The 26,699-nt window shown below is 37.9% G+C and overlaps 1 protein-coding gene across 3 annotated transcripts; it reads right to left on the reverse strand.

The window, feature by feature from the left end:
- Positions 1-360: 360 nt before the first annotated feature.
- On the reverse strand, positions 361-26,407 carry LOC114307520 (metal tolerance protein 11). Of its 3 annotated transcripts, XM_082883073.1 has the most exons (7): positions 25,866-26,259; positions 21,919-22,031; positions 18,045-18,154; positions 17,677-17,922; positions 16,292-16,372; positions 15,463-15,696; positions 361-866 (listed from the first exon to the last, which is right to left on the reverse strand). In XM_082883073.1, the coding sequence occupies exons 3-7, from the start codon at positions 18,108-18,110 to the stop codon at positions 519-521; spliced, it is 975 nt and encodes a 324-aa protein (XP_082739199.1). In that variant the 5' UTR covers positions 18,111-18,154; positions 21,919-22,031; positions 25,866-26,259; the 3' UTR covers positions 361-518. The 3 variants fall into 3 exon arrangements, with proteins under 3 accessions (XP_082739199.1, XP_028108706.2, XP_028108707.2); XM_028252905.2 differs by lacking the exon at positions 21,919-22,031 and having other exon boundaries at positions 25,866-26,407; XM_028252906.2 differs by lacking the exons at positions 15,463-15,696; positions 21,919-22,031 and having other exon boundaries at positions 25,866-26,346.
- Positions 26,408-26,699: the final 292 nt, after the last annotated feature.

Here is a 26,699-nt window from a genome sequence, read left to right on the forward strand (position 1 = left end):
ACCACTTTGGCAGATTGAGAAATTTCAATCCGTTACCAATATTTTAGCGGTTTTAAACCAAATGTTTGACAAGATTGGGGGCTAAAATTACTTATTCAGCTCCAAAGATTTGAAATCGCTTTGCATGGCGAGCACGCAAATAGCATTAGGATAGCATCTGGATTAGCAATTCTCTGAAACCTTAGGTTTTGCTCAAGTATGGCTAGTCTAAAACAATTGTAGGAGCCAAAACTAAAAGATGGGAATAAAACTTACCACGAAAAAGACCAGAGGTGTGTACCATATGCATCTTATAATTATAGAAGAAAATAACATAATTTCATGCTTTGCGATCATAACTAAAAAAGACAAACAAAATCATAACCAAAATTTCAAAATAACGTTGTAACTAAAAAAGAATATTAGTCATAATTAAAGAAAAAAAATAACGTAACTAAATGTGCATGTGATATGATTTGTGTATAATAGAATTCTCCAACTTACAATGGTTATTGGAAAAGTTTCATATTTTATTAGCACTACAGATGTGCTTGTGCATGCTCAGGTTTATGAGTGTACTCATAATCAAGATGAACAAAAGCACGCTCAATCTCTGGAAGGAGTTCGAGTTTCTCTTGCAAAGCCTCTCCGATATCATGGGCCTCTTGCAAGGGCATGCTTGCTGGGAGGACGATGTCAACCTCAACGAAATAGTGGGACCCAAACGTGTAAGCACGGACTGTGTCAATGTGCCTTATGGCCTTGTGGTGGTTCCAACAGAGGTATGTAAGCTTCTGCAAATATTTTGGTGCAGCTGATTTTCCAACTAGGGAGTTGACATTCTCCAACACGGTTAATGACCATGTGCGGATCGTGTACAAGGCCAACTGCAATGGGCAGAAGAAGCTATTTAATTTAGATACAGGCGGACATATGTAACAAAGAAGAAAAAGATAGGAAGGCACCATCTTGGAGGTTTTCATAAATAGCATTAGCATATTAAATAAATTAATGCTATACAAATACATATTGTGTTCTTCATATCTACTCAGGTTCCAAATTCTCATTGACGCTTCTCGGCAACCTTACTGCTCCCACAACATCTCGACAACCTCTACTCCATTTGAATGTTTCCAGAAAATACAGCTAAAATTTCAAGAGATGAATTCCTAATGCCCTTTGGCAAATTATTACCTATTAGGAATAACGAATAAGGTTGGACTTCTTGAGAGATCTTGAGGGTCCCTTGGTGTCTATCATGAGTCTTGTTTCGATGATCTGAACCGTTTATTTTATAGTTCCCTCAATGTATATCATTTATAAAAAAAAAAAAAATTAAGTCAATCCGATAATCGTAATCTTTTCATTTTATCGAGTTTGTCTTTGAAAAAAATGAAAGACTAGTATAATTTTAAAAATAGACCATCTATTATTTTGGAAAAAAAAAACATGATAAAATAAAAAAGTTATGATTACTGAATAAACCTAATTTTTTTCATAGATAATATACATGAGGGCCTATCAAATAAACAATTCGGATCATCAAAATGGGACTCATGGAGGGCTCTATGGCCCCCTCAAGTTTAGATTTGAACTTGAGAGAAACCTAACCCAAAAATGTAATCCAATTTAATAGTGAAGTTCAGGTACAAAGAATTGGAACTATTGGAGTAGCAACCATGATTGGAAGAAAGTTCATTAATGATGTCATGTATGTGCCTGGTTTGGTCCAGAATTTATTGAGTTTGAGTCGACTATTAAAGAAGGGTTACTATGTTGTTTTTGACGATGAGGAATGTGTGCTTTATGATAAGCAAAGCAAGAATCTGGTTGTGAGCATCAAAATGACTGCAAATAAGATGTTTCCTATTGTGTTCTCAAACCTTTCATGCAATGCATTTTGTGCATCTAGTGAAGAGTCCATATTGTGGCGTAGGCAATATGGTCATTGCATTTAGGTGGGTTGCATTTGTTGCATAAATTGGATATGGCAGCTGGTTTTTCATCGGTGAAAAATGATGCCTATGTGTGTGAAGCTTTTGTTCTAGGCAAACACCATAGGGAAAAATTCCCAAAGGGAAAATCTTGGCGAGCAAATAAGCCATTGTTGCTTGTGCATGCTGACATATATGAAAGAAAAGTCAGAGGCTCTCTCAATTTTCAAACAATTTTTAAATTAATTGTTGAAAATCAATCTAGTTGCACTATTGTCACATTACTTACTAACTGGTGGTGAGTTTACTTCCAATGAGTTCAGGATGTTTTGCAGTAGCATGGGCATTCATAGACAACTGACAGCAAGTTACACCCCACAACAAAATGGTGTTGCAGAGCGTAGGAATCATACTATTGTTGAAGCAGCAAGGAGCATGTTGAAGGATAAAGGGACGCCAAATTACTATTGGGCTGAAGCAGTTTTGACAGCAGTATATTTGATTAATCGCTTTCCAACAAGAGCTATTAGAGGCGAGACTCCGTATGAAGCTTGGAGCGGAAGAAAACCCAATGCAAGTCATTTAAAGATATTTGGGTGTATAGCCTATGCATTTGTAGCATCTAAACAAAGACAAAAGTTAGATGATAAAAGTACAAAATGCATTTTCTTAGGCTATAGTGAGGAGACAAAAAGCTATCAACTTTATGATCCTATTGCCAAAAAAATTGATCATAAGTCGAGATGTAATATTTAATGAGAATGCAGCTTGGAGATGGGATGAGAATGAAGTTATCCCACGCGAACAACCTGCCCCTGGGATTCCTTCAATAAGTTCTAGTCATCTACGTGATTGTTCTTACGATTCTACTCCCAGGAAAGTCAGAAGTCTTGCTGATATATATGATTTATGTGAATTTGCTTGCTTTGCCATGGAGCCTACTTATTTTGAAGATGCAGTAACAAAGAAGGAATGGTGTGATGCATTGAATGAAGAAATAAAGGCCATAGAGAAGAATAAGACATGGAGCATGGTAAAGCTACCTCCCAGTAAAGAAGCTATTGGACTTAAATGGATTTACAAGTCCACGTTTAATTCTGATGGAACTCTCTAAAGGCACACAGCTCGGTTATTTGCAAAGGGATATGCACAATAGCCAGATATCAAGTCTGCGCTTCTTAATAGAGAGCTTGAGGAGGAAGTATATGTTGAACAACCCAAAGGCTTTGTGATTGAAGGGATGGAACATAAAGTCACTGAAGAAGGCACTTTATGGGCTCAAGCAAGCACCAAGAGCATGGTATAGCAAGATTGACAGGTATTTTTTGGAAAATGGTTTTCATAGAAGTGTTACTGAACCTACTCTCTGATCAATGCCTAAATGTTACACACTTTTTTTTTTTTTTTGTGGATAAATAAGTGAACAAATTTTATTAAAAAAGCATCAAGATGATGCAATGAATACAGAAAACCCAAAAGAGAAAAACCAACTCCTACCCAATCACATCATCCAAAAAATCTAAAAAAGCAAACATATCTAGATCAACTTTCCGTTCAACCCAACTATACAAAACTGTAAGTAAACGACCCTAAAGCCAAGACACATAATGAGACACCCCTTGAAACGTCGTCTATTCCGCTCCAACCACACTAACCACATCAAACACAACGGTGCCAAAGCCCACACATGCCGCCTTCGACGACCAACCCGAACCCCACACCAACTCCACAACATGTCCAACACCCCTCGCGGTTGTACCCAAACAATCCCGAAAAGAGAACATATAGATCCCCACAAACAAAAAGCCACACAACAATGCAAAAACAAATGGTCTACGGATTCCGCATCTTCACAACACCTACAATACCAATTGACTAAAATATGACCACGTCGCATCAAATTATCAAGTGTGAGATTCCGACCCAAAGTTGCCGTCCACATAAAGAAGGCCACTTTAGATGGAACCCCCGGAACCCAAATACTCTTCCAAGGAAAATCCCTTCTCACCTCCCCCACTATACTCCAATAGAAATTAATGACGAAACAAAAAAACGGCCCTTAGCGTCCACCACATTCCACACCAAGGCATCCTCCCCCACCCCAACCACCCCCAACCCATACAAGTGACCGCATAACTCCATCAACTGAGTAACCTCCCAATCCTGAACCTGCAGTCGTAACCTAATATCCCAAACCACCACATCCCCACCCCCCAAATAAGATGCCACCATAGCCTCCCGATCCATCACAATACTAACGATCAAAGGGAAGCGATCTTTCATCAAAACATCCCCATACCACCAATCCTTCCAAAAATGCACCCTCAACCCATCTCCTACCTGGAACCCCACCCGATCCCAAAACTCCACTCTCCCCAACCAAATACCTTTCCATAACCCACACCCATGAGAGCCAGTCACCTCCCCAGTCTCCCAATCCCCTCTACCTAACCCATATTTCACAGCCACCACCTGTCTCCACACCCGTTCCGGCTTCCAAGCAAACTGGCACAACCATTTACCCAACAAAGCCCTATTAAAAGTCACCAAACTCTGCACCACTAAACCCCCTGCCACTTTGGATTGGCAAATCCTCCCCCAATCCACCAAATGATGCCTAAATGTTACACATTTAACCTACTAAGAGCATCCACATTAGCCTCACCAAAATAGCTAAAAGGTTTAAATATAACTAGCAAATCATAAAATTATTGCTCCATTAGTCTCAACAAATTATTTCTAAATTAGCTTTTGGTTGAATTTGCTACAATACCTCAACAAATTTGTTGAGGTACTGTTTATTAATCATTCAATAGTTTATTATTTTTTGAGACAAGTTAATCTATTTTTTATTATATTTTCTCACCCACCGGACGTCCACCCAGATGTCCCTGCAGAGAAGGAAGTTTTGTTGAATTTTGGCCTGACCGGTCAACCGCCCCTCAATGGGTTTGCCTCATTCGGTTGCTGCTCTCTACTGCTACTATGGTGCACTGGAAAAATATATATTTAAATTAAAAAAGATAAAAGAATAAAAAAAATATTTTAATGAAATAGAATTTTAGAATAGAGAATTTGATAGAGTGTGTACATAAAAAAGAGGTTAGTTAAAATACAAAAGTGGGTTTTGGGTTATAATTTGGATCAAAATTTGCTGAGGCTGATGCGGATGCTCTAACATACACTTTATTAGTCTATTTATTTATATTATTTTATAATTTTGTGTGATTTTGTATATTTGTGCATATTTAGAATGTTTGTACATAAATTGTTATAAATAATATATTATAGTATAAAATAAAATAATAAAAATCTTTCGGTGGATTCAACCCACTGTTATCATCATATCCATACAACTTCATCATTATGTATATGATAATAATAATAATAATAATAATAATAATAATAATAATAATAATAAAAAGAAAATGATGGAGTTGTTGAATGTCTGCCATTCAAAAGAAGAAGATGAAAAGAAAGGAAAAGGTTTCGCAATACAGCTTGCCTATAAAAGCAAGCATTCGGAGGCAAAGAGCAGGGAGTTAGGGGAGGAGCAAAGCTTGCGAGAGAGCTCTAGCTCTAGCTCTAGGCAAGGGCCAAGAGTGAGAGTGTTTATTTTGTAAATATTAGAATGAGTGTCAGGAAATAATTTTCTTGTCTTAGGATAGAGATGAAGCCCTAACTAAAAGATTGGGGTAAGTTGTATTTAGTATTTTTAGTTTTGATTTGATTTAGATACAGTTGTACAACTCTCAAATCTTTTTGTGCAATAAATGTTTTATTCAAATCATGTTATACAATGATTTTCACTGTTGTATATTAGAATTGTTAAACGAGTCATACTTAGTAAGACGGGTCGCATCAAACCATAATTTAGTGGTGATGGTTCGTGCTAAGCGAAGATGATTCGTGCATTTCTGGTTTTGATATACAAATCCTCTTGATGATGTATTTTTGATCAACTTACATCACAGTAGCCAAATCAATGATTTTCTAAAGACTGAGAGTACAATTATTCCCAATTATGAGGTTACTAGTGGATTCGAAATCCTAAGATATTTATTTCATTTTGTTTAATTAATTAGTTTAATTTTCACTCCACCTAAGATATTCATTTCATTTTGTTTATTTAATTGCATAATTAATTAGTTTAATTTTCACCTCACAACTCGCAAACAAATATAAATTTCTAAATTAAATTATTCATTACTAGTCCCCAAGGATCGACACCTGGTCTTAACCGCTATACTTCGAAATAGTAGTCATTATTTGGTTTTAAATAAAAAATTTTGGTGTGCGAACGACAGCATCGCTCTTTATGTGAAAACTCAAGGGCATGATGATATCTTGATTGTATGCATATATGTTGATGATATGATATATACTAGGAATTCTTGACTTGATGAAATGGTTTACAGAGAGCATGATGCAGAACTTTGAAATGTCTGACTTGGGTCTATTGCACTATTTTCTTGGCATTTAAGTGGCATTTTCATATACCAAAAGAAATATGCCATGGAGTTGTTGAAAAAGTTTGGCATGGCAAATTGTACTCCCATAAAGACACCTATGAATGTAAACGAGAAGTTGCTTTTGGCAGATCGTGCTTTGATATATCTTACTCATTCAAGACCTGATATTATGTTTCCTGTGAGTATTGTTTCCAGGTTAATGCATCATCCAAGCAAGCATCACTTTGGAGCAGCAAAGAGGATTTTAAGATATATTCAAGGCACTCTCAATTTTGGAATAAAATATTCCAAAGTCACTAACTTTAAACTGATTTCTTTCACTGATAGTGATTGGGCAGGTTGTATAGATGACAGGAAAAGCACTACAGGCTACGTCTTTAGCGTTGGCTCTGGAGTTATGTCATGGGCATCAAAGAAGCAGGCTACTACGGCTCTTTCCAGAACTGAAGCAGAGTATATTGCTGCCACTGCTACAGCTTGCCATGCAATTTGGCTGCGAAGGATCCTCTGTGATTTAAAGGAAAAACAAAGTAGTCCAACATGTTTGTTTTGTGACAACAAATCTACTATCGCTATGACAAAGAATCCTGTGCATCAAGGAAGGACTAAGCATATCGAAATATGCCATCACTTCATTAGAGAAATTGTGGCCAAAGAAGAAGTGGAGATGGAACATTGCAACACCGAAGATCAAATGGCAGATGTATTCACAAAAGTTTTGTTAGAGGAAAAATTCAAGAAGTTTCGTAGCATGATGGGTGTACAACCATGTTTGTATTAAGGGGGCGTGTTGAGAATCTAATTCAAACATGTCTAGATTTATTTTACTGAGTCCATTTCATGTTTGAGTTCAAGTTGGCTGTCTTTGACTTATTCAAAATAGTGCTATGTAGTTTCAGCTTATGTGGGGATTGTGTCAAGTAGTGTCATAGTTTTTAGGATAGTTGGTTTAGTGGGTTGTGCTAGTTATTGCTCATGGGTCTGTTGCTATTTTTCAGGTAGTGGAGTTAGTGGATAGTTCTCTATTTAAAAAGCATTGTAGAGTCCAAGTTTGTGTGGAAAAAGAATTAAAAAAAATTCAGTGTTTTCTTCAATCTCTGTGTCTAGGATATGCTATTCCTGTTTAAGAAAACTACAATTGTGAACTTGCTCAGCATAAACATACTTGTTATCCTTCAATTAATAAAAGAAGTATTTTTCCTTTTATGCTTGTTCATATTGATGTGTCCCCCTTCCCCTCTAGTTTCTACTTCTGGATATCGGTGGTTTGTTACTTTTATTGATTGTTATTCCCGTGCAACTTGGATTTATCTCCTCCAAACTAAAAGTGAGGTTTTTTCTTACTTTCGACTTTTCTATAAAATGGTAACCAATCTTTTTAATGCTAAAATCAAAATTCTTCGGAGTGATAATGGGACTGAGTATATTGATGTATCAGACGAGTTATGTTGGCACTCCTCGGCAGAATGGAGTTGTTGAACGCAAGATTAGCCATCTCCTTGAAGTTGCTCGTTCCCTCTCGTTTACCATGAATGTTCCTAAGTCTTTTTAGGAGGATGCCATTCTTATCACTTCTTACCTTATTAACCGTATGCCCTCTAGTGTCCTCCAATTCCAACTTCCTCTTGAACATCTTCCTATGACCTATCCCACTGCGCCTCTTCCTCCTCAGGTTTTTGGGTATGTCTGTTTTGTTCATCTCCATCCTCATACTCGTGGGAAGCTTGATCCTAAAGCTGTGCGTGGTGCATTTATTGGCTATTATGCTACTCAAAAGGGATACAAACATTATGATCCTCACACTTGTGAAGCATATGTCCATATGGACATCACCTTCCCCGAATCTGAATCATTTTTTACTTCTTCTCCACCATCTCCTTAGGGGGAGAGTATAACTGACGAGATTGCAAATGAAATGATGTCATTGTTAGAATAATATATTATTATTTGGGTTATTTCTGTAATTATTTTATGCCTTAGGGCTCCCTTGTAATTATTAATCTTCATTAATATATATAAGAGATGATATTCTAATCATTCCCTAATCTGGTATTCTCTTAAAGATAACATGGTATCAGAGCCTAACCCAAAAACCTAAATTCCTCTACCCATACAGTACCCACCGGAGCCACCAATCACTGCTGCTGAAGCTAACCCAACCGAATCAGATTTAGATCATCGTCATTGGCTTCGTTGGCTTCGTTGTCCACATTTGTGTCAAACCTGAGGGGTTTCGGCTCACTAGGCTTCGGAACTCACCTGGTGTAATGAACGTGGATCACTGAATCACCTTCGACTCATCGTCGTTGGATCATCGTCGATGCTTAAATGACCCAGCCGACAGCTCCTAAGCCTTCATTGGCTTCAGCCGACTGCCTCGCCTCTTCCGCCACCCTGCCTCGCCTCTCCCTCTGCTCGACTTCTGTGTGCCTGCCTCTGGTATCTGTCTCGTCTGTCTCTCTCTCTTTATCTTGAGTTGTTCGTGTATCTCCTCTGTTCGTGTATCTACTATGTTTGTCTATATAACCCTAAGTCTGTTTATATCAATAAATAAATATTAATAATAAAAAAAAAGAAATTAATGTGAGTTGTTAATTTTTTACTGTCATAGTGGTTGTTTGTTTTTCAGTCGGGATACAGGAAGTTCATTGCACAGGAAAGGGTTTTCAAGTTTCTGGCTGGTCTCAATGTGGAGTATGATCCGGTTCAGAGTTGGGTTTTGAGTATGGACACTCGTCCTTCCCTTCAGGAGGCCTTTGCCTATGTACAGAATGAGGAGAGTCGCCGGTCCGCTATGATGTCCCCTATCTCTACTGACTGCTCAACATTACTGTCTACCTCTAGAGATGGCCTCAAACTGACTCCCATCCCTCAGTCTGCGGCTAAGGAGTTTGTATTTTGTGATTACTGTAAGAAACCGCGGCATACTCGTGAGACGTGTTGGAAGCTTCATGGGACTCCATTCGGGGGACGAGGTGTTCGGTCTGGTTCTAGAGGAGGTCGGTTAGGCCAGTCTAGAGGACGTGGCTCCTATCCACGGGCTCATCAGTCTAGTGTCGTTGATACACTTGATTCTACTTCTGCTTCCGTTGGCCAAGCTTCTGATGGTCTCTCTGGCATGACTACTCATGAACTTAAGGATGTTCTACGCTACTTGCTAGACCAACGGTCTTCTACTGCTCTCAATACATCTTCCTCGTCGTTTGCCCGCTCAAGTAACTTAGCCTCTTCTCCTTGTGTTTTCCTGTCTCATAAGTGTTTGCCCTGGATTATTGATTCCGGTGCCTCAGATCATATGTCTGGCTCCTCTGACCTTTTCTCTACCTATAAGCCCTCTTCAGGTCAGGACAAAGTTAGGATTGCAGATGGTATTGTTTCTTCTATTTTTGGAAAAGGTTTAGTCCATGTCACTCTACTTTACCTCTTTCTTCTGTTCTCCATGTTCCCAATTTTTCTGTTAATCTGTTATCCTTGAGTCGTATTACAAAAGATTTGAATTGTAGTGTGACATTTTTTCCTGATCATTGTCTTTTTCAGGATCTTGTCATGAGAAGGACGATTGGCAATGGTAGTGCAGAAAATGGTCTCTACTTCCTGGATCAACCAAACAAGCTTGTTCATTCTTCCACCACGAGTCCTACTACCACTGATGATATATGGTTGTGGCATCAGCGTCTTGGGCATCCTTCTTTTTATTTACTTAAGCATTTATTTCCATCTGTTTTTTCAAACAATAATGTGTCTAAATTTTTTTGCGAGTCTTGTCAACTTGGCAAACAACACAGAGCTTCTTTTGCTCCTAGTTTTAATACATACTGATGTTTGGGGTCCATCTCGTGTTGTGTCTATGAAAGGTCATCGCTGGTTTGTTACATTTAATGATGATTTTTCTCGTATTGCTTGGGTGTATCTCATGAAAGACAAGAGTGGGGTTTTCCCTATGTTCCACAATTTTCATAAGATGATTTGTACTCAATTTGGGACCACTGTCGAAATATTTCGTTCTGATAATGGCGGTAAACATAAATTCTGGGTTAAGGCAATATTTTTCTACTCATGGCATTATCCATCAGACCTTTTACACCAATATCCCTCAACAAAATGGGGTGGCGGAACGCAAGAATCGCCATCTTCTTGACATGGCTCGGTGCATGTGTTTTTCTATGTGTGTGCCTCGGTCCTACTGGAGCGACACTGTTCTCACCGCTACTCATCTTATTAATCGTCTTCCTACCCAGGTCTTGAATAAACAAGCTCCTTTTCAAGTCCTAGGTTCCCAGTCCTTATTTTCTATTCCTCCCAAAATATTTGGTTGTGTCTGTTTTGTCCATAATCACTCTCCTACTCATGGTAAGTTGGACCCTCGCTCCCTCAAATGTGTTTTCCTTGGGTACTCTCCTTCTCGTAAGTGGTTTATGTCCATGGATGTCACATTCTTTGAGTCCCAGTCCTATTTCTTGTCCTCTCTGATGTCACAGTCCTCCCTTCAGGAGGAGCCTTGGTGTGAAGTGATTCCTGTAATTCCTATGGTGGAACTAGTAATTCCTATGATTCCTATGGTGGAACCAATTGTTCTTGCACCACTACCTCCTACTGGGACTGCAGAACCCAATGGCACCAAGGATAGGAAAGGGCAAGTTTATGTTAGGGACAAAGACAGACAGAAAGTTAATTGGATACAAGAGACCACTTTTGTTCCTCCACTACCATCTCCTACTTCTGATAAGAGTCTAGGAAACTTTAAATCTCTTGAATCCATTGATCTTGATGTTCCTATTGCCAAAAGAAAGGGTGTAAGATCTTGTACTCAACATCCTTTCTCAAATTTTGTGTCCTATTCTCATTTGTCATTCTCATGTAGAGTGTTTGTGTCAAATATTTCCTCTGTTAGCATTTCTAACCATTTTGAGGATGCTCTTGCTACCTCTGAGTGGAAACTTGCCATGATTGAGGAAATGAAAACACTTAGCAAGAATGACACTTGGGAATTGATTGAGTTACCTAAAGGCCAACGACCTGTGGGATGCAAATGGGTGTATACTGTGAAACACAAAGCAGATGGTTCTATTGAGCGTTACAAGGCTAAACTTGTGGAAAAATGGTTCACTCAGACATATGGCGTTGATTATCAGGAGACCTTTGCACCTGTGGCTTAAGATGAATTAAGTCAGAGTACTTCTCTCTCTAACAATTACTCTAGATTGGCCACTTCATCAGTTTAATGTAAAGAATGTCTTTCTCCATGGTGACCTCGAAGAAGAGGTATATATGGATATTCCTCCTGGTTTTGAGGATCATCAGACAAAAAGCAAAGTATGCAGGTTTCAGAAGTCATTATATGGTCTCAAACAGTCTCCAAGGGCTTAGTTTGAGAGATTCACTCAGGCTATGCTTAAATATGGCTTCAAACAGAGTCATGCAGATCACATCTTGTTTGTGAAACATTCCTCATGTGGTAAGACTACAACACTCCTTGTTTATGTAGATGACATAGTTTTTACGAGCGATGATAGTGAGGAAATTCTTCTGTTGAAGAAATATTTAGCTAGTGAGTTTGAAATCAAAGACTTGGGGAGCTTGAAGTATTTTATGGGAATTGAAGTTGCTCGATCCAAGGATGGGATATTTATCTCACAGAGGAAGTATGTGCTTGATTTGTTGAAAGAAACTGGAATTCTTGGCTGCAAGGCTTGTGACACTCCACTGGAACCCAATCATAAACTGGGGGATGATGAAGGAGAAGTAGTTGTTGACAAGGGAAGCTATCAACGATTAGTGGGTAAGCTTATTTACCTATCTCACTCCCGTCCTGATATTGCTGTTGCTGTCAGTGTGGTTAGCCAGTTTATGCATGCTCCTCATCATATTCACTTCGAGGCTGTCATGAGAATTTTGAGGTACTTGAAGTCTGCTCCTGGTAAGGGTCTTTATTTTTCGAAGTATGATCATCTTCGTGTGGAAGCCTATACAGATGCTAACTGGGTTGGATCAGTGACTGATAGGAGATCGACTTCAGGATATTGCACCTTTGTTGGAGGCAACCTGGTTACTTGGAGGAGTAAAAAACAGAATATGGTTGTTAGGTCAAGTGCAGAAGCTGAGTTTAGAACTATGGTACAAGGGGTATGTGAGCTCTTATGGATTAAGTTTTGTTGAGTGATCTAGGTATTGATCAAACGGACTCCATGCGGTTATACTGTGATAATAAGGCTGCTATCAACATCGCTCACAATCCGGTTCAACATGATAGGACAAAGCATATTGAAATTGATCGCCACTTCATTAAGGAAAAACTCACTAGTGGCACAATATGTACTCCCTGTACTCCCTTTGTGCGGTCTGGTGAACAGCTTGCTGACATCCTCACCCAGGGAGTTAGGAGTAAGCCAATTCATGACACATTAGGCAAGCTGGGCATGAGAGATATCTTCGCACCAGCTTGAGGGGGAGTGTTAGAATAATATATTATTATTTGGGTTAAATTTGTAATTATTTTATGCCTTAGGGCTCCCTTGTAATTATTAATCTTCATTAATATATATAGGGGATGATATTCTAATCATTCCCTAATCTGGTATTCTCTTAAAGATAACAGTCATATCAGCATGAGCTATCTTTTTTCCTTCCTAGTTAGCGGTCTGTTACTTGTGGTGAGGGGGAGCCTAAGAGTTTTATTGACGGGAAGCCTAACAAAGTTGGTCATTTGGACAGGGTTAATCTTAAGATTTATTCACAGCGTCAAAAAGAGCAAACTCCTCTTGTGCTACCAGGTCAATCATTGTCTCTTTTGCCGGTTCCAAATCCTGTTTCGACTAAGTCTACAAGAAATGCACCTCAATCTATTATTCCTCCAGTAGATGATAGCCCAATTGTTGATTGAGTCCTCCTATTGCTCTTAGAAAGGGAGTTGCGGCGTGCACTCAACAACCCATTTATAAATTTGTGTCGTATGATTCATTATCTCCTCTATATCGTGCTTTTGTTTCGTCTGTCTTCTGTGTGCATCCTATAGGGTTGGAAAGAAGCTATCCATGATCCTAAGTGGAAAGTGGCTATGGTAGAAGAATTGTGGGCCCTGAGCAAGAATAATACTCGGGAGTTGGTTTCTCTACCTAATGGAAAAAAACCAACAGGGTGTAAATGGGTGGTGTTCACCGTTAAGTAGAAAGCACATGGGACAATTGAAAGGTACAAAGCAAGACTAGTGGCTAAGGGATTTACTCAAACATATGGAATTGATTATCAAAAGAACTTTGCTCCTGTAGCGAAGAAGAATTCCATTTGAGCCCTTCTTTCATGTGTTGCTAACTTGGGATGGCCTTTACAATAACTTGATGTGAAGAATGCATTTCCCCATGGTGATTTGGAGGAAGAAGTATATATAGATGCGCCATCAAGATTCTCATCTAAGTCTACAGTTGGAAAAGTTTGCAGGTTGAAGAAAGCTTTACATGGTTTGAAACAGTCACCTCGAGCTTGGTTTGATAGATTTCTGAAAACTATGTTGAGATTTAGTTATAAGCAAAGCAATGTAGATCACACCATGTTTTTCAAACGCAATGCAAATAAAGTAACTGTACTTATTGTCAATTGTGAGGAGGAAGTGACATATCTTAAGATGCAGTTAGCCAAGGAATTTTAGATCAAAGACCTTAGCCCGTTAAGGTACTTCCTTGGGATTGAAGTTGCCAAATCTGACAAAGGCATATTTATTTCTCAAAGGAAGTACATTCTTGATCTTCTTAAGGAAACTGACATGTTAGCCTGTAGGTCAGCTAATTCCCCTATTGAGGTTAATCATCATCTTTGCAGTGGTGTTGGTAATCTTGTGGAGAAGGAAAGGTACTAGAGACTTGTGGGAAGGCTTATATATCTCTCATACACTTGGCCAGATATTTCCTATGCAGTTGGGGTAGGAAGTCAATTTATGCATGATCCTTGCGCACCACATTTGGATGTTGTCTATCGCATTTTGAGGTACATTAAATCAACCCCGGGCAAAGGGATTTTGCTTTATAATCACGGCCACTTGAGGTTGGAGGCATTTACAGATGCAGATTAGGCAGGTTCTATAGATGACAGAAGGTCTAGCTTCGGTTACTGTGCCTTTGTGGGGGGAAATTTATTCCCTTCCCGTAGTAAGAAGCAGGGAGTGTTGTCCAGGTTTAATGCAGAGGCAGAATACAAAACTATGGCATATGGAACATGTGAACTTATGTGGCTTCAGTCCTTATTGGGTGATATAGGAATCATTTGTGGTGGTCCTGTGACTCTGTATTGTGACAACAAAGCTACCATCAGTATTACTCACAATACTTTTCAACATGATAGGGCTAAGCATATTGAGATTGATAGATATTTTATTAAGGAAAAATTGAATAAGGGTTTGACATGCTTGCCTTTTGTGAAGTCTGACGATCAATTGGCTAATGTATTTACTAAAAGTCTTAGAAGTAAGGTTTTCACCCCATATGTTGCAAGTTAGACATGAGAGATATATTTACACCAATTTGAGGGAGAATGTTAAGTATTGTGGTTATTTGAATCTAGGGGTAGTTTTGGTACGTGCGCAATTTGTCATATTAGTATAAATACATGTGTCTAAGGGAAGAACCCTAAGTTAGAGTTAATAATATTTTCATTAGCTGTATTGTCTCTTCTCTCTCTTCTCTCTTTTTCATTCCTCTTTTTCCACTTTGTCTGTAAAATCAACAAATAACTTTCTCTTTCTTTTTTTTTGGGTAGCTATGGGATTCGAACCCTGACAGTCACTCCCAACTTAATACTAGGCCAAAGACACCAGTAAAGGAAGTTCGAATCTACTGCAGTGTAATACAAGTGCATGCAATGTCAGTCAAAACACTAGAACACCTAATCCATGTTGCGCACTCTTTAATATACTCATTTGGCCCTATGAGTTTGACCAGAGAGGACTCAGAAAACACACCAGGCTCATGGACATAGAGAAACCATGAGAAATATCAATTCCTTTCACAACAGATTCAAGTACTGTTCCAAACCACAGGCAAAAAGGAAAAAAAAAAACAAAATAAAGAGAAAGGAAATAATTCACTTACAATGATAGCTCCAACAGGGTCCATCCAATCACTGTTATACTTGGCCAGTAGTGCAGCAATAAGGCCGATGATGTTGGTGATAACATCAAAAAAGTGATCCTGTGCGTAAGCTTTGACAATCTCATTGGTAAAAGAGCGGCAATACACAACCAGAAAGAGTTTTACGAGTGTCACGGACAGCATAATCCCAACAACCAATCGCTCTTGCTCATCGGTCAAGTTGAACTCACTATCCTGGAAAAGGTCATGATGGCTGATTTTACTTACGTATCACCATAGGTATGACGTGCATAATATATACTACACTTTTGTTTGAACATTTAGAGTTATGCTTCAATTCCTATCATGAGAATGTTTAAGAACATGCCACACTATTCATTTTGAGAAACATGACTTAGTATGCTATGCTTATTGTTTTGAGTTCCTTATATGTTTCTTTCATATGAAATGAACTACAACCTATAGACATGAATTAGGTAGACTCTTTTGTATATAAAAATATGCTTATACATGTCTCTAATTTCTTAATCAATGCTTAAAAATGTCTCTAACTAATGTGTGCTACATTTCTATGGTTTGTGTGAGAATTCATCGAGAGTTAGGGTCGAGTGTGTTTAGTGGCCTTAATCGAGATTAATTAAGAATACACATATTTAATTGGTTGGGATCATGACATAAGAATAAGAGAATAGAAAAGAACATGAGGACGGTTACGATTTTCAAGAATCAGCAGTGGATCCCGTCTCCTAGCATCCAAATAGTCAAAATCAAACTTCGTGAATGGAAAAGGAAACTCAACATGCTAAGATTAAAATGAATTGCTACTTACTACAGATATTAGTGTGCGCACAGATTCCAAGATGATCTGCAATCCCAGAGTTGCCATAACAGAAGCAAAAACAAGGATTCCCTGCAATCATTTTCCAATGTATAATTTGAGTATCACAATGGCAGTATAGAATTCCATTCCACACATTGATAAGCAGCAGTAAGCACTGCCAACACCGGTACTGTTCCATAATTGTAGCACAATGATATTCCAATGAATCATGTATAATCTTCCAGATTTCACAATTTAATTGGAACGAAGATTCTATACAGAAGAATTCAAAAGAAAACTACCAGAAGTTGGAGAGAACAAATATACAACTAAAATTATCAACTACAAGACTTAATAAACCATAAGCATATCATAGGTAGAAGTTTTATAGTGATTGTATTGAACTGACTAAAAGTTAGGCCGGTAATGTCAGAGTTACAGCAATAACAGGTAGAAATTTAGTGAATATTCGCTAAATTTTGAGGGTAGAAGAATTATATTTGGTCCGACTATAAATATAGTCATCCTTAGCCCATGGATCCACGTAGGGAATTACAAGGATCACAAACATGTAAGCCAAATTACACTCTGAACTTGAGTAACAAATTAAGCCATGCCATGATCCATGACAATGCCAAATGGCAGACGCATGAGAAGCTAATAGGACAAGATGTGCAGATCTCAGGAAATTTATTCAAAAGGCAAAAGAAGTATGAGTTCAAGCCAAACACCACAAAGAGAAAGGGGGGAAAAAAAAAAGTAGAAGAAATACCAATATCAACGTAGAGACAAAAAGTAGGTGATATAGAGCATTATACAGAAGAAATTTTTGATCTCCTTCAACTAGTACCATGCTCAATCTCCACCATAACCAGGATGCATTTAGAATGCACCAGAATTGGGTTAAGAAGATGAACTTGTGTCAAGAATAGCAGTTGTCAAGCATAGCAGTAGTCTCAGACTCAGTCCACAGCTTCACACAAGTCCCTGATGAGGAAATGGGGGAAAAGGTGCAGGTCCAAAACACAGATATCTCCGTTCATCAAAGATGAGATTCACAGGTTAAACATAATGTGGATTGAATACCTAAACGAGGTATCATGCTTGGATGACCCTTGTCTGGAATGTGAAACAATTAATCACACAGATAAGAAATAAATGCCAAAGGAAAGGACAGATTTTGGTCAGGCTCATCAAAGACCCAATAAAACGCAACACATAAATTCATCATTAAGAAAAGGTAATTAGCTGCCTGCCATGCCAAGCATACAATGGGAAACACGTGCAAGTACAAATCTGTTTCAGGTAGAATATTAAGTTGCTTGTAACTACACAAACACTACAAGAACATGTATTCATACAAAAACATTGTAAACAGTAGCAGGGTGACTAACCAATGGCTGCATGCGTTTCTTTCCAATTGGATATTGATATGGATTTGGTGTCTGCATGGAAAATGCTGTAAACCACAGGATAAAACCCGACAGAAGATCAAGAAGTGAGTCCAACGTGGACGCAATAATGGCTAATGAACCACTCCTGACAGATGCATAAACTTTAGCAGCAAAAAGAATCATGTTTGCAACATTTGATAATCTAATGGCTGTTGTTTCACTTCTAGCCAACTTTTCCTTATCTTCCTGCAACATAAACAATTTCCTATTCATTCCATGGGCTTTTTTTTATTATTATTTTTCTTAATACAGTAAAAAGTAGCATTGGTACTGTTTCATAGAGAACCAAGAATGACAGCAGTACAAACCTTTGACATTCCTATGAGAAACCCACGCTGTGCTAAAGCATCCATTTCATTAAAGCCTTCCAGCATTTCCACCTGCTGCTGATAATACCCAGCCACATTATCTTCTGGACCTGGATTCATTGAGCAAAACAAATGAAATGGGACCCATGCAGTGTCAAAGTATTATGATTGATGTATTAAAAATCGATATTAAAATCAACTAAAGGATACCATTGTTGGCACATAAATTTCAACCAAATTTATGTCACGTATAGAGCCTACGATAAGCATGTTTTAGGTAATCACTTCCTAAAAGGATCTATATGAAAGTACATAAATAAAACAACGTCGTATCTCAATAATGTTATTCAAGATACTTAAGGATGACACGTAGGGCCTATAGTAAGGATACCACAAAGGATGAAATCCAAAGAATCAACCTAAAGGATCAATAATGGTTAGATATACAATTAACCATATATGATTACGTCAAAATTCAAGCAGAGCTACCATTCAATTTGAAACTAAAATTGATGACAGTATGCTCTTATCACGTAGATGAGGACCATCACAAGGAGGGGGATCAAAAAATCAAAAGATAAATCAAAGATTAGAGAGAGAGAGAAAGAAATTAGGAGTTAAAGAAGTCTTTACAAGAAAAAAGAAGAGAAACCGAAAGAACTCAAGAGCATACACTATACTGCAAACATCTGCTATGATGGCAAGCGATAGGTAAAGGGTTCAAAACCCAACAATTGTATCTTGTATCTGTAAGATTTCTGAAAGTTTTCTGTATATTCAATTGTGTAATAATACAAAGATTATATAGTAAACCTAATCCCAAGACTAAAGGAAATACAACCATATATATACACCTAAAACACTACCATATATATAAACCTAATGTAAAAGAAACACTGCAATATATATATACCTATACAATCTCCCAAAAACGGAAGCACTGCCTAACCTAATATTCTCAGAAAAGGAAACACTCTCTAACCTAATATTCTCATACACTCGCTCAAACTCAAGGTATTATAGCAGAAAACATTGAGAGTTTGCCAAGAAGAAACTGAAACAGAGCAGTGGTATGAGTCTTGGTAAAAAAGTCAGCAAGTTGCAAAGCCAAAGTGATGAAAAGAAGCGTGATAGAGCCGGATTGCAGATGGTGACGGACAAAGTGACAATCAATCTCAATGTACTTGATCCACTCATGGAAGACGGTGTTATGGGTAATCTGAATAGCACTACAGTTGTCATAGTAGAGGGAGGTCGGAGAAGACTGAGGGACACCCAAATCAAATAAGAGATAACAAAGCCAAACAATCTCAGCAGTAACATGAGCCATAGCACGGTACTCAGCTTCGGCAGTAGAGCAAGCAAAAACCATTTGCTTTTTGCTTTTCCAAGAGATCAAGGAATTGCCAAGAAACATACATAAACTAGACGTAGACTTGCGATCAATAACATCACCAGCCCAATCAAAATCAGCATGAGCCACCAAATCCAGAGAGGAAGTAGAGAACAATAGTATACACTAAAATATAGTACCTCAGAGATAGCGAAGAATTCGAACCAAGGCAGCCCAATGTGTGGAACGAGGAGCAGAAACAAACTGACTAACCACATGAACAACATAGGCAAGATCAGGACGAGTAACCGTCAGATAGATTAAGTAACCCACAAGCTCGCAACATAAAGTGGGATCATCCAGAGGGACACCATTAGTAAAGTTGAACTTCGCATTAAGCTCAGTAGGTATATATCAGAAACCTTAGTATTAGTAAAACCAGCACGATGAATGACCTCATTAGCATACTTAGCCTGAGACAGAAAATAGCCCTTTGAAGAAGAAGCAACCTCAATACCAAGAAAACACCAAAATGGACCTAGATCCTTCATCTCGAAGGTACGGAAGAGATGTTGCTTGACTTCAGAGATAACAGAAGAGTCAGAGCCAGTGATGATCATATCATCCACATATAGTAAGAAAGCAACAAACCAGCCGAGGTATGTCTTAGAACAAAGCAGAGTCAGAAGCAGAAGGATGAAATCCAAACTCAGTAACAACAGTCTGAAAACGATCATATCAAGTACGAAGAGATTGCTTTAAACCATACAAAGCACGCCCAAGGCGACAAACCTACCCAGAGGAATGGAGAAGGCTAGGGAGTGGACACATGTAGACCTCGTCAATGAGATGACCATTAAGAAAAACATTCTTAGCGTCCATCTGATAGAGAGGCCAATGTCAAATAACAGCAACAGAAATCAAGGTACGGACAGTAATCATCTAGGCAACAGGGGCAAAGGTCTCCTCATCATCAATACTATACTCCTGCAAGAAACCCTTGGCAACTAGGTGAGCTTTGTATCGCTTAAGAGAACCATCAGAATGAGTCTGGACTTTGTAGACCTAGTTACAACCAACCAGATTCTTACTAGCAGGCAATGAGACCAACGCCCAAGTATTAGTCTTCTGCAATGCAAACAACTCATCCTCTATAACTCGAACCCAATTGGGATCCTAACAGGCCTCATTGTAAGACTGAGGTTCTGAAAAAGAATGAATAGCAGATAAAAAAGTACGATAGGAAGTAGAAAAACATATATTAGACCAACCCAACTTGTTTGGAGGATAATGTGCTTGAGTAGGATATCGGTGTGTAGCAGGATTAGAGTTGTCAAAAGCAAGAGGATTAGCAATAGGGTCAGAAACAACTGGTGGAGGGAGAGCTTGGCAACAATAAACTAACAACGAAAGAGGAGGAGGAGGAGGAAGAGGAAGAAGAGAATGAGCAGGCTGGGGAGAAGGAGGAGAAAAGAGAGCAAATTCATGGGGTTCAGTGGAGAAAAACTCAGTAGGAGGGGTGGTAGGAGGAGAAGAGGGAACAAGTTCAGGGGAAACAGTAGAGATGTACTCATCAGGAGAGACCTCAGAAGGAAATGGATCAATATGAACCAAATCCTCTTTGGAAACTGGAGCAGTGATGGGAGGAAGCTGAAAGTAAGGCAGACGTTCGAGAAAAGAAACGTGACGGGAGACATAAAGACGACGGGAACACAAAGTCGTAACACCGATAGCCTTTCTGAGTAAAGCTATAACCCAAAAAGACACAGAAGACAGACCCGAACACTAAGTTTGGTCCAATCTTTGCAGGGAAGAAAGAAAAAACAGGCATATCCAAATATACGAAGGAGGGAATAATTAGGAATTTGGAAAAATAAAGCCTCATAAAGAGACCGACCAGAAAGAAGGGATGTAGGCATGCGGTTGAGAAGAAACGCAGCAGTAAGAACTGTCTCCCCCCAAAACAGAGCCGAAACTGAGACAGAGAGAAGAAGAGACCTAATTGTCTCAAGGAAATGATGGTGTTTATGCTCAACTCGACCATTTTGAGCAGGTGTATCTGTACAGAAAGTTCGGTGAATGGCACCTAAATTGGCCAAATACTCACAAAACTTATTTTTAAAATATTCTCTACCCAAGTCAGACCAGAACACTTTAATTGTAGACCCAAACTGAGTAGTAATCATTGACTGAAAGGTACGGTATATCTGATAGAAATCAGACTTATAAGTCATAAGATAAACCCAAGTATAACGGGTGCAGTCATCAACAAATGACACATAGCATGCAGAACCCCTTTTGGTGAGAACAAGATAAGGGCCCCAAACATTAGTATGAACTAAAGAAAACGGTGTATCAGATATAGAAGTATTTTTACAGAAAGGGAAGGTTGTTATTTTGGCAATTTTACACCCCTAACATTGTTCACTAGGAGAAACTTTACCTAATACACCTGATTAAACTAAAGATCGTAAGCGGTCAGCAGACAAATGCCCTAATCTAGAATGCCACAAGTAGAAAGGACTGGACAGAGAATCTAACTGAAAAGAGGAAAAGGCAGTCGGAAAGGTTATCATAGGTAGATGCAAGCTCTCCACCACATAAAGGTCTCCAATTCTACGGCCAGTCCTAATCTGCTGCTTGGACATCCTATCCTGCACAGAATAGATAAAAAAAGAAAAGATAACATCAAAACCAGAGGTATCAAGCTAACTAATAGATAATAAACTGACAGATAACTGAGGAACATAAAGGACAGATGAAATAGAGACAACAGACATAGCAGATGGTAAGATAGACCTAACAGATATAACAGACATACCAGACCCATTAGCAGCATTAATAGTAATAGGAACGGAAGGAGGAGTACAATTTTAAAGTAAGAAGAAATGGGGAGTCATGATGAGAGGCACCAGAGTCAAAAATCCAAATAGACGAATAGATACCTGAAGAAGACCCAAGCAAACATGAATGAAGAGAGGAAACAATGAAGGCAGACGGGGATAGTTGGGAGGTAGACAGTATATGCTATACTGAAGCTGACTAATCTGAGCACTAAAGGAAGCCAAGTCAAGATCAGGATCAGGAGCTGGAGCAGATGCAGTAGAATCGGTGGGAGGCTAAAAAAATATTCAGAGGAGGGGCGCAGAACTGGATCGGAAACTGTTGAGAAGACGAGGCAAACAGACATCCTTTCTTGAGACAATGATACTTCTAATAACCCCTCTGATGGCAAAAGACACACTCATCAGAAGCCAAAGGCACCATAGTAACCAAAAAGCTGAGGGGTTCAAGCGTAATCAAACAAAATAGCCAAACCAGGGGTTCAAGTGTAATAATCAAATCTGAGGGGTTCAAGTGTAATAAACCCAAAATAGACCAAAGTAACCAAATCAAGATCAAATGACCCAACAACCCAGATAACCCGACAAACCAGTCGAACAAGAGAGAGAGAGAGCAACTTGGTGCCGCAATTCTGAAACCAGATTGAACCAGAGAGGTGGCGATGGGTCGCGATACCAGAGTAGAAGAAAGAAAGAATTTCGCTGCTCAGAGGATCAACGAACAAGGATCACCTGTGAGAACCAATCAACGAACCCTAAGTTGACAAAGTCAAAGGAGAGAGAAGATCCGTAGTGAGAGGAGTTCCGACTGAAGGTCACGAAGCAAAGAGGGGTCAAGACAAATGGCCTTTCAACTAGCAAAAACGAACCGCGATGGCGACGAACTAAAGCCAAAAATCGCAAGGTCTAGAGATGTCGAACGAACCAGAGATGCCGACCGTAAAGGAGTTACGAACCAGACTGGAGAACCAACGCAAATCAGATGATGACTCAAACAGAGGATCAGACGAACCAAACCCAATCTTGAACTAGATTGGTCGCACATATTTAGAAAGTTGAACCAAAGAACTCAACGAAGCAGAGAAGCTTGGACAATGGCTGCTAGGGTTTCAAACGCAGCTTTGATACCATGTAAGATTTCTGAAATTTTTCTGTATATTCAATTGTGTAATAATACAAAGAATACATCTAATTATATAGTAAACCTAACCCCAAGACCAAAGGAAACACTACCATATATATACACCTAAAACACTACCATATATATAAACCTAACCTAAAGGAAACACTGCCATATATATACACCTATACAATCTCTCAGAAAATGAAACACTACCTAACCTAATATTCTCATAAAATAAAACACTTCCTAACCTAATATTCTCACAGTATCTAAGGGTTTTAAATCCCTACAATTTCAATAAAATATTTCTTTTCCTTAAATTGTCTTTTGTTAATTTTTTTGTTCTTCATTAATCGAAGATTTAATTTAATTAAAATGTATAATTAACGATCTGGAATACAGATCGAAAATAGGAACCTGCTATTCAAATAATCAACACTGCTTAGTCCAAAAACTAAACAATAGACATTTGTACCATGAACTTCGAAATGTGTTAAAACACTTCGGCTCTGTTTGCTTGTGATTTCAAATCACAATTCCACACCTTAATTCAAGTATGATGTTTGGTTAGAGTTCTCAAATGATATTTTCAAAACTCTGCAGAAAGCACCCTGTCTAAGGCGCGGTTTTCTGTTTTGACAGACGCGTTTTTCAATTTTTTTTTTCAAAATTTGGTCTAACGGGACGTCCGCCCAGTTGACCGGAATAGTGATTTTTTTATTTTTTTTTTTGCAATTGATATGTTAATTTTTATATAATCGAAAAAAACATTTTCTGAAATTTTTAAAATTTTTTATGTGCTTTAAAATAATTTTGAGTTGTATGTTTAGTTATGAGTTGTAAATTTTTGTATCAAATATCAAATGTCACATCAACAATTCCCCCACTCAAATCAAAACTCTTTTCAAAACTCTTTACCAAACAAATTTTCTACACTCAAATCATAATTCCAAACCCCACAAACTCAAAATACAACTCATACTCTCAAATCATAATTACAAAACACAACCAAACGCTACCTTCATGTTTCAAAATTTATGTCTACAACCATACACATGTGACATGAGAAATCATGATTAATCGATTTGATCAACACTTGGTGGTTTAAGCGGGATGTGATGAACATTTAGTGGACTCAACGCGATGCACTTAATATTCGTGATTTTTTAGGTGTTAAATCAAGAAGCATAGATCCCCAAAATATGTTACCAATCCTTACGCAACCAACAAATCAAAAACTTTTTTTTACCTGTATCCAATGCATTGGTATCAAGCTTACGCAGGTCAAATAAATGCTTCCATTTCTTCAACAATAAAAGTTTATATGTTATACAATAAACTATAACTGTGCTCCATTTGAATGCAGAAGAGCAAAAGGAAAATGGAAAAAAAAAATTGCAATCATAGATAAGCATATAATTCCAACCATTTGGTTTAGATGAGGAAAAAAATCAGCTTAACTAAGGCTCATATCATTGTTTGGCTCGATTAACTTAAGTTCTTAAATTTCCTAGGACTGGACAATTAAAATTTATGACTTCCAACAAAAAAATCCACTTTTTTTTTTTTTATCTTTTTTGAGTCACATCTCCTCTCTACTTTTATACACATCTTTTCGTAAAAAGTTAAAAAGTATACTTATTTAGCAATTCCCAAACAACCAAAATTGCAGAGCAGGTGAAAAACTTGCACAAAATTCAACCTAACAGGACCAATATCTTCATATCAATATCAATTCCAGACTTTTGAATCCTGACAAAAGCACGCAAATGGTTTCAACCGGAAGAGTCCAATTACCCTCAATCTAGTTTTTTTGGTTTTATTTTTAAAATGAGTTCTCTGATTTTATTATTATTATTATTTTATTAATTTATTTATTTTTGGTTGGAAAAATTTTGAACTAGTTTGATTAAAATAAATATCAAAAAGATTTTTTATTTTTATTTTTTTTTTTTGGGGGGGGGGGGGGGGGGGTTGTGAACAATACCAAAAAGATATCTAGGCCCAAAAAGAGAAAATCATATAAAAAAATGAGTTTTTTTTTTATTTTTCTTTTTTTTAAAAAAATGTAGATTTTGAAAACAAAACCAAACCGAGTGAATCATTTGCAAGACTGCTGCTTCAGGGTTTCCATCTACAACCCTTGTTCATACATATAGATATAGATATATAACAGAAAAATATAAAATAAATAAATAAACCAAAAATGATACACAGACTTTATTTTATTTTTTAATTTTAAATACGAGTAATAAAGCTCGATTTGGATTAATTGATTTCAACTCAAGGATGCTGAATTTTATAATATGTATATATATGTATAGGAGATTAAGCTACTGTAGGAGGAATAAAAAAAACTAAAAGGGAATGACAAATTAGAGATAGAAACAATGACCTCACTGTGAATAAACAAATCCAATTCAAATGAAATGAACAATTGACGAAAAAACAAAAAAGCAAAGCAGAACAAATGAAACTTGTTAGTTTTTTAAACCAGAATGGAAATGGGTTGAAAAAATTACGTAAAACGCCGAGACATGAGTGATGGAGGGCACGAGGAGGCGGCTTTTCTTTGAGCTCTGATAACTGAAAGCTTTCGAAGTTCAAGCGCCAGTCGCGGTCGGCGGCGTTGTTGAGATCCGGCAATAGAAGTTCCTCCTCGGACCACTCCCGATCGCCCTCCACAGCCACCGGTTCCACCATTTAGCCCTAGAGAGAGAGAGAGAGAGAGAGAGCTACCTCAATTCAATTCATGTATGTAAATGTATAGATAGAGAGGAGTGGTAGAGAATGGGAATTCAACGGAGTAAGAAGGGCTTTTTGGAGAAATTATTCAAATGGCTGCTATGCTATTATTGGTTGCCCATTTCAGAATTTTCCCAACCAGGTATGCGACCAAGTTGGATAATCTAACACGAAACTGTCTGTTACTTGACACTCTTTTTGTTTGGTACTCTTTTTGGTTGGTAAATTGATAGACCCACATTTTCATTCGTGGGAAACACTGGTACAGTGTGTCCTACGGGAAGTTTGTTTGGTTTTTTTCTTTTGTTTTTTTTGAAAATTTTTTTTGAACTATTTAATTAAAGTTATTTATATTTTGGCTAGCAAAATTCGGGTCATTTCCCTAAATAAGCTAAAATAGTAAATCAATTCTCAAACTAAGCCTAGTTTTCAAAAAATTCCCAGAATAAGCTAACTCGCGGTTCAGAATCGCGATTTCAACATTTTTCCGCCTGTCCCGGGTGAAAATTGGGAAATCTTAAATTCGTGGTTACAAAAAACGCTTTCGATTAATAAATCGTGGTTATAAAACGCGATTTTAATTAACTTTTCTTTCCTTTGAACTCGTTGTT

Source organism: Camellia sinensis, chromosome 8 (genome assembly GCF_055761805.1).
Source record: "Camellia sinensis isolate YWXY chromosome 8, ASM5576180v1, whole genome shotgun sequence".
Taxonomy (NCBI): domain Eukaryota; kingdom Viridiplantae; phylum Streptophyta; class Magnoliopsida; order Ericales; family Theaceae; genus Camellia; species Camellia sinensis.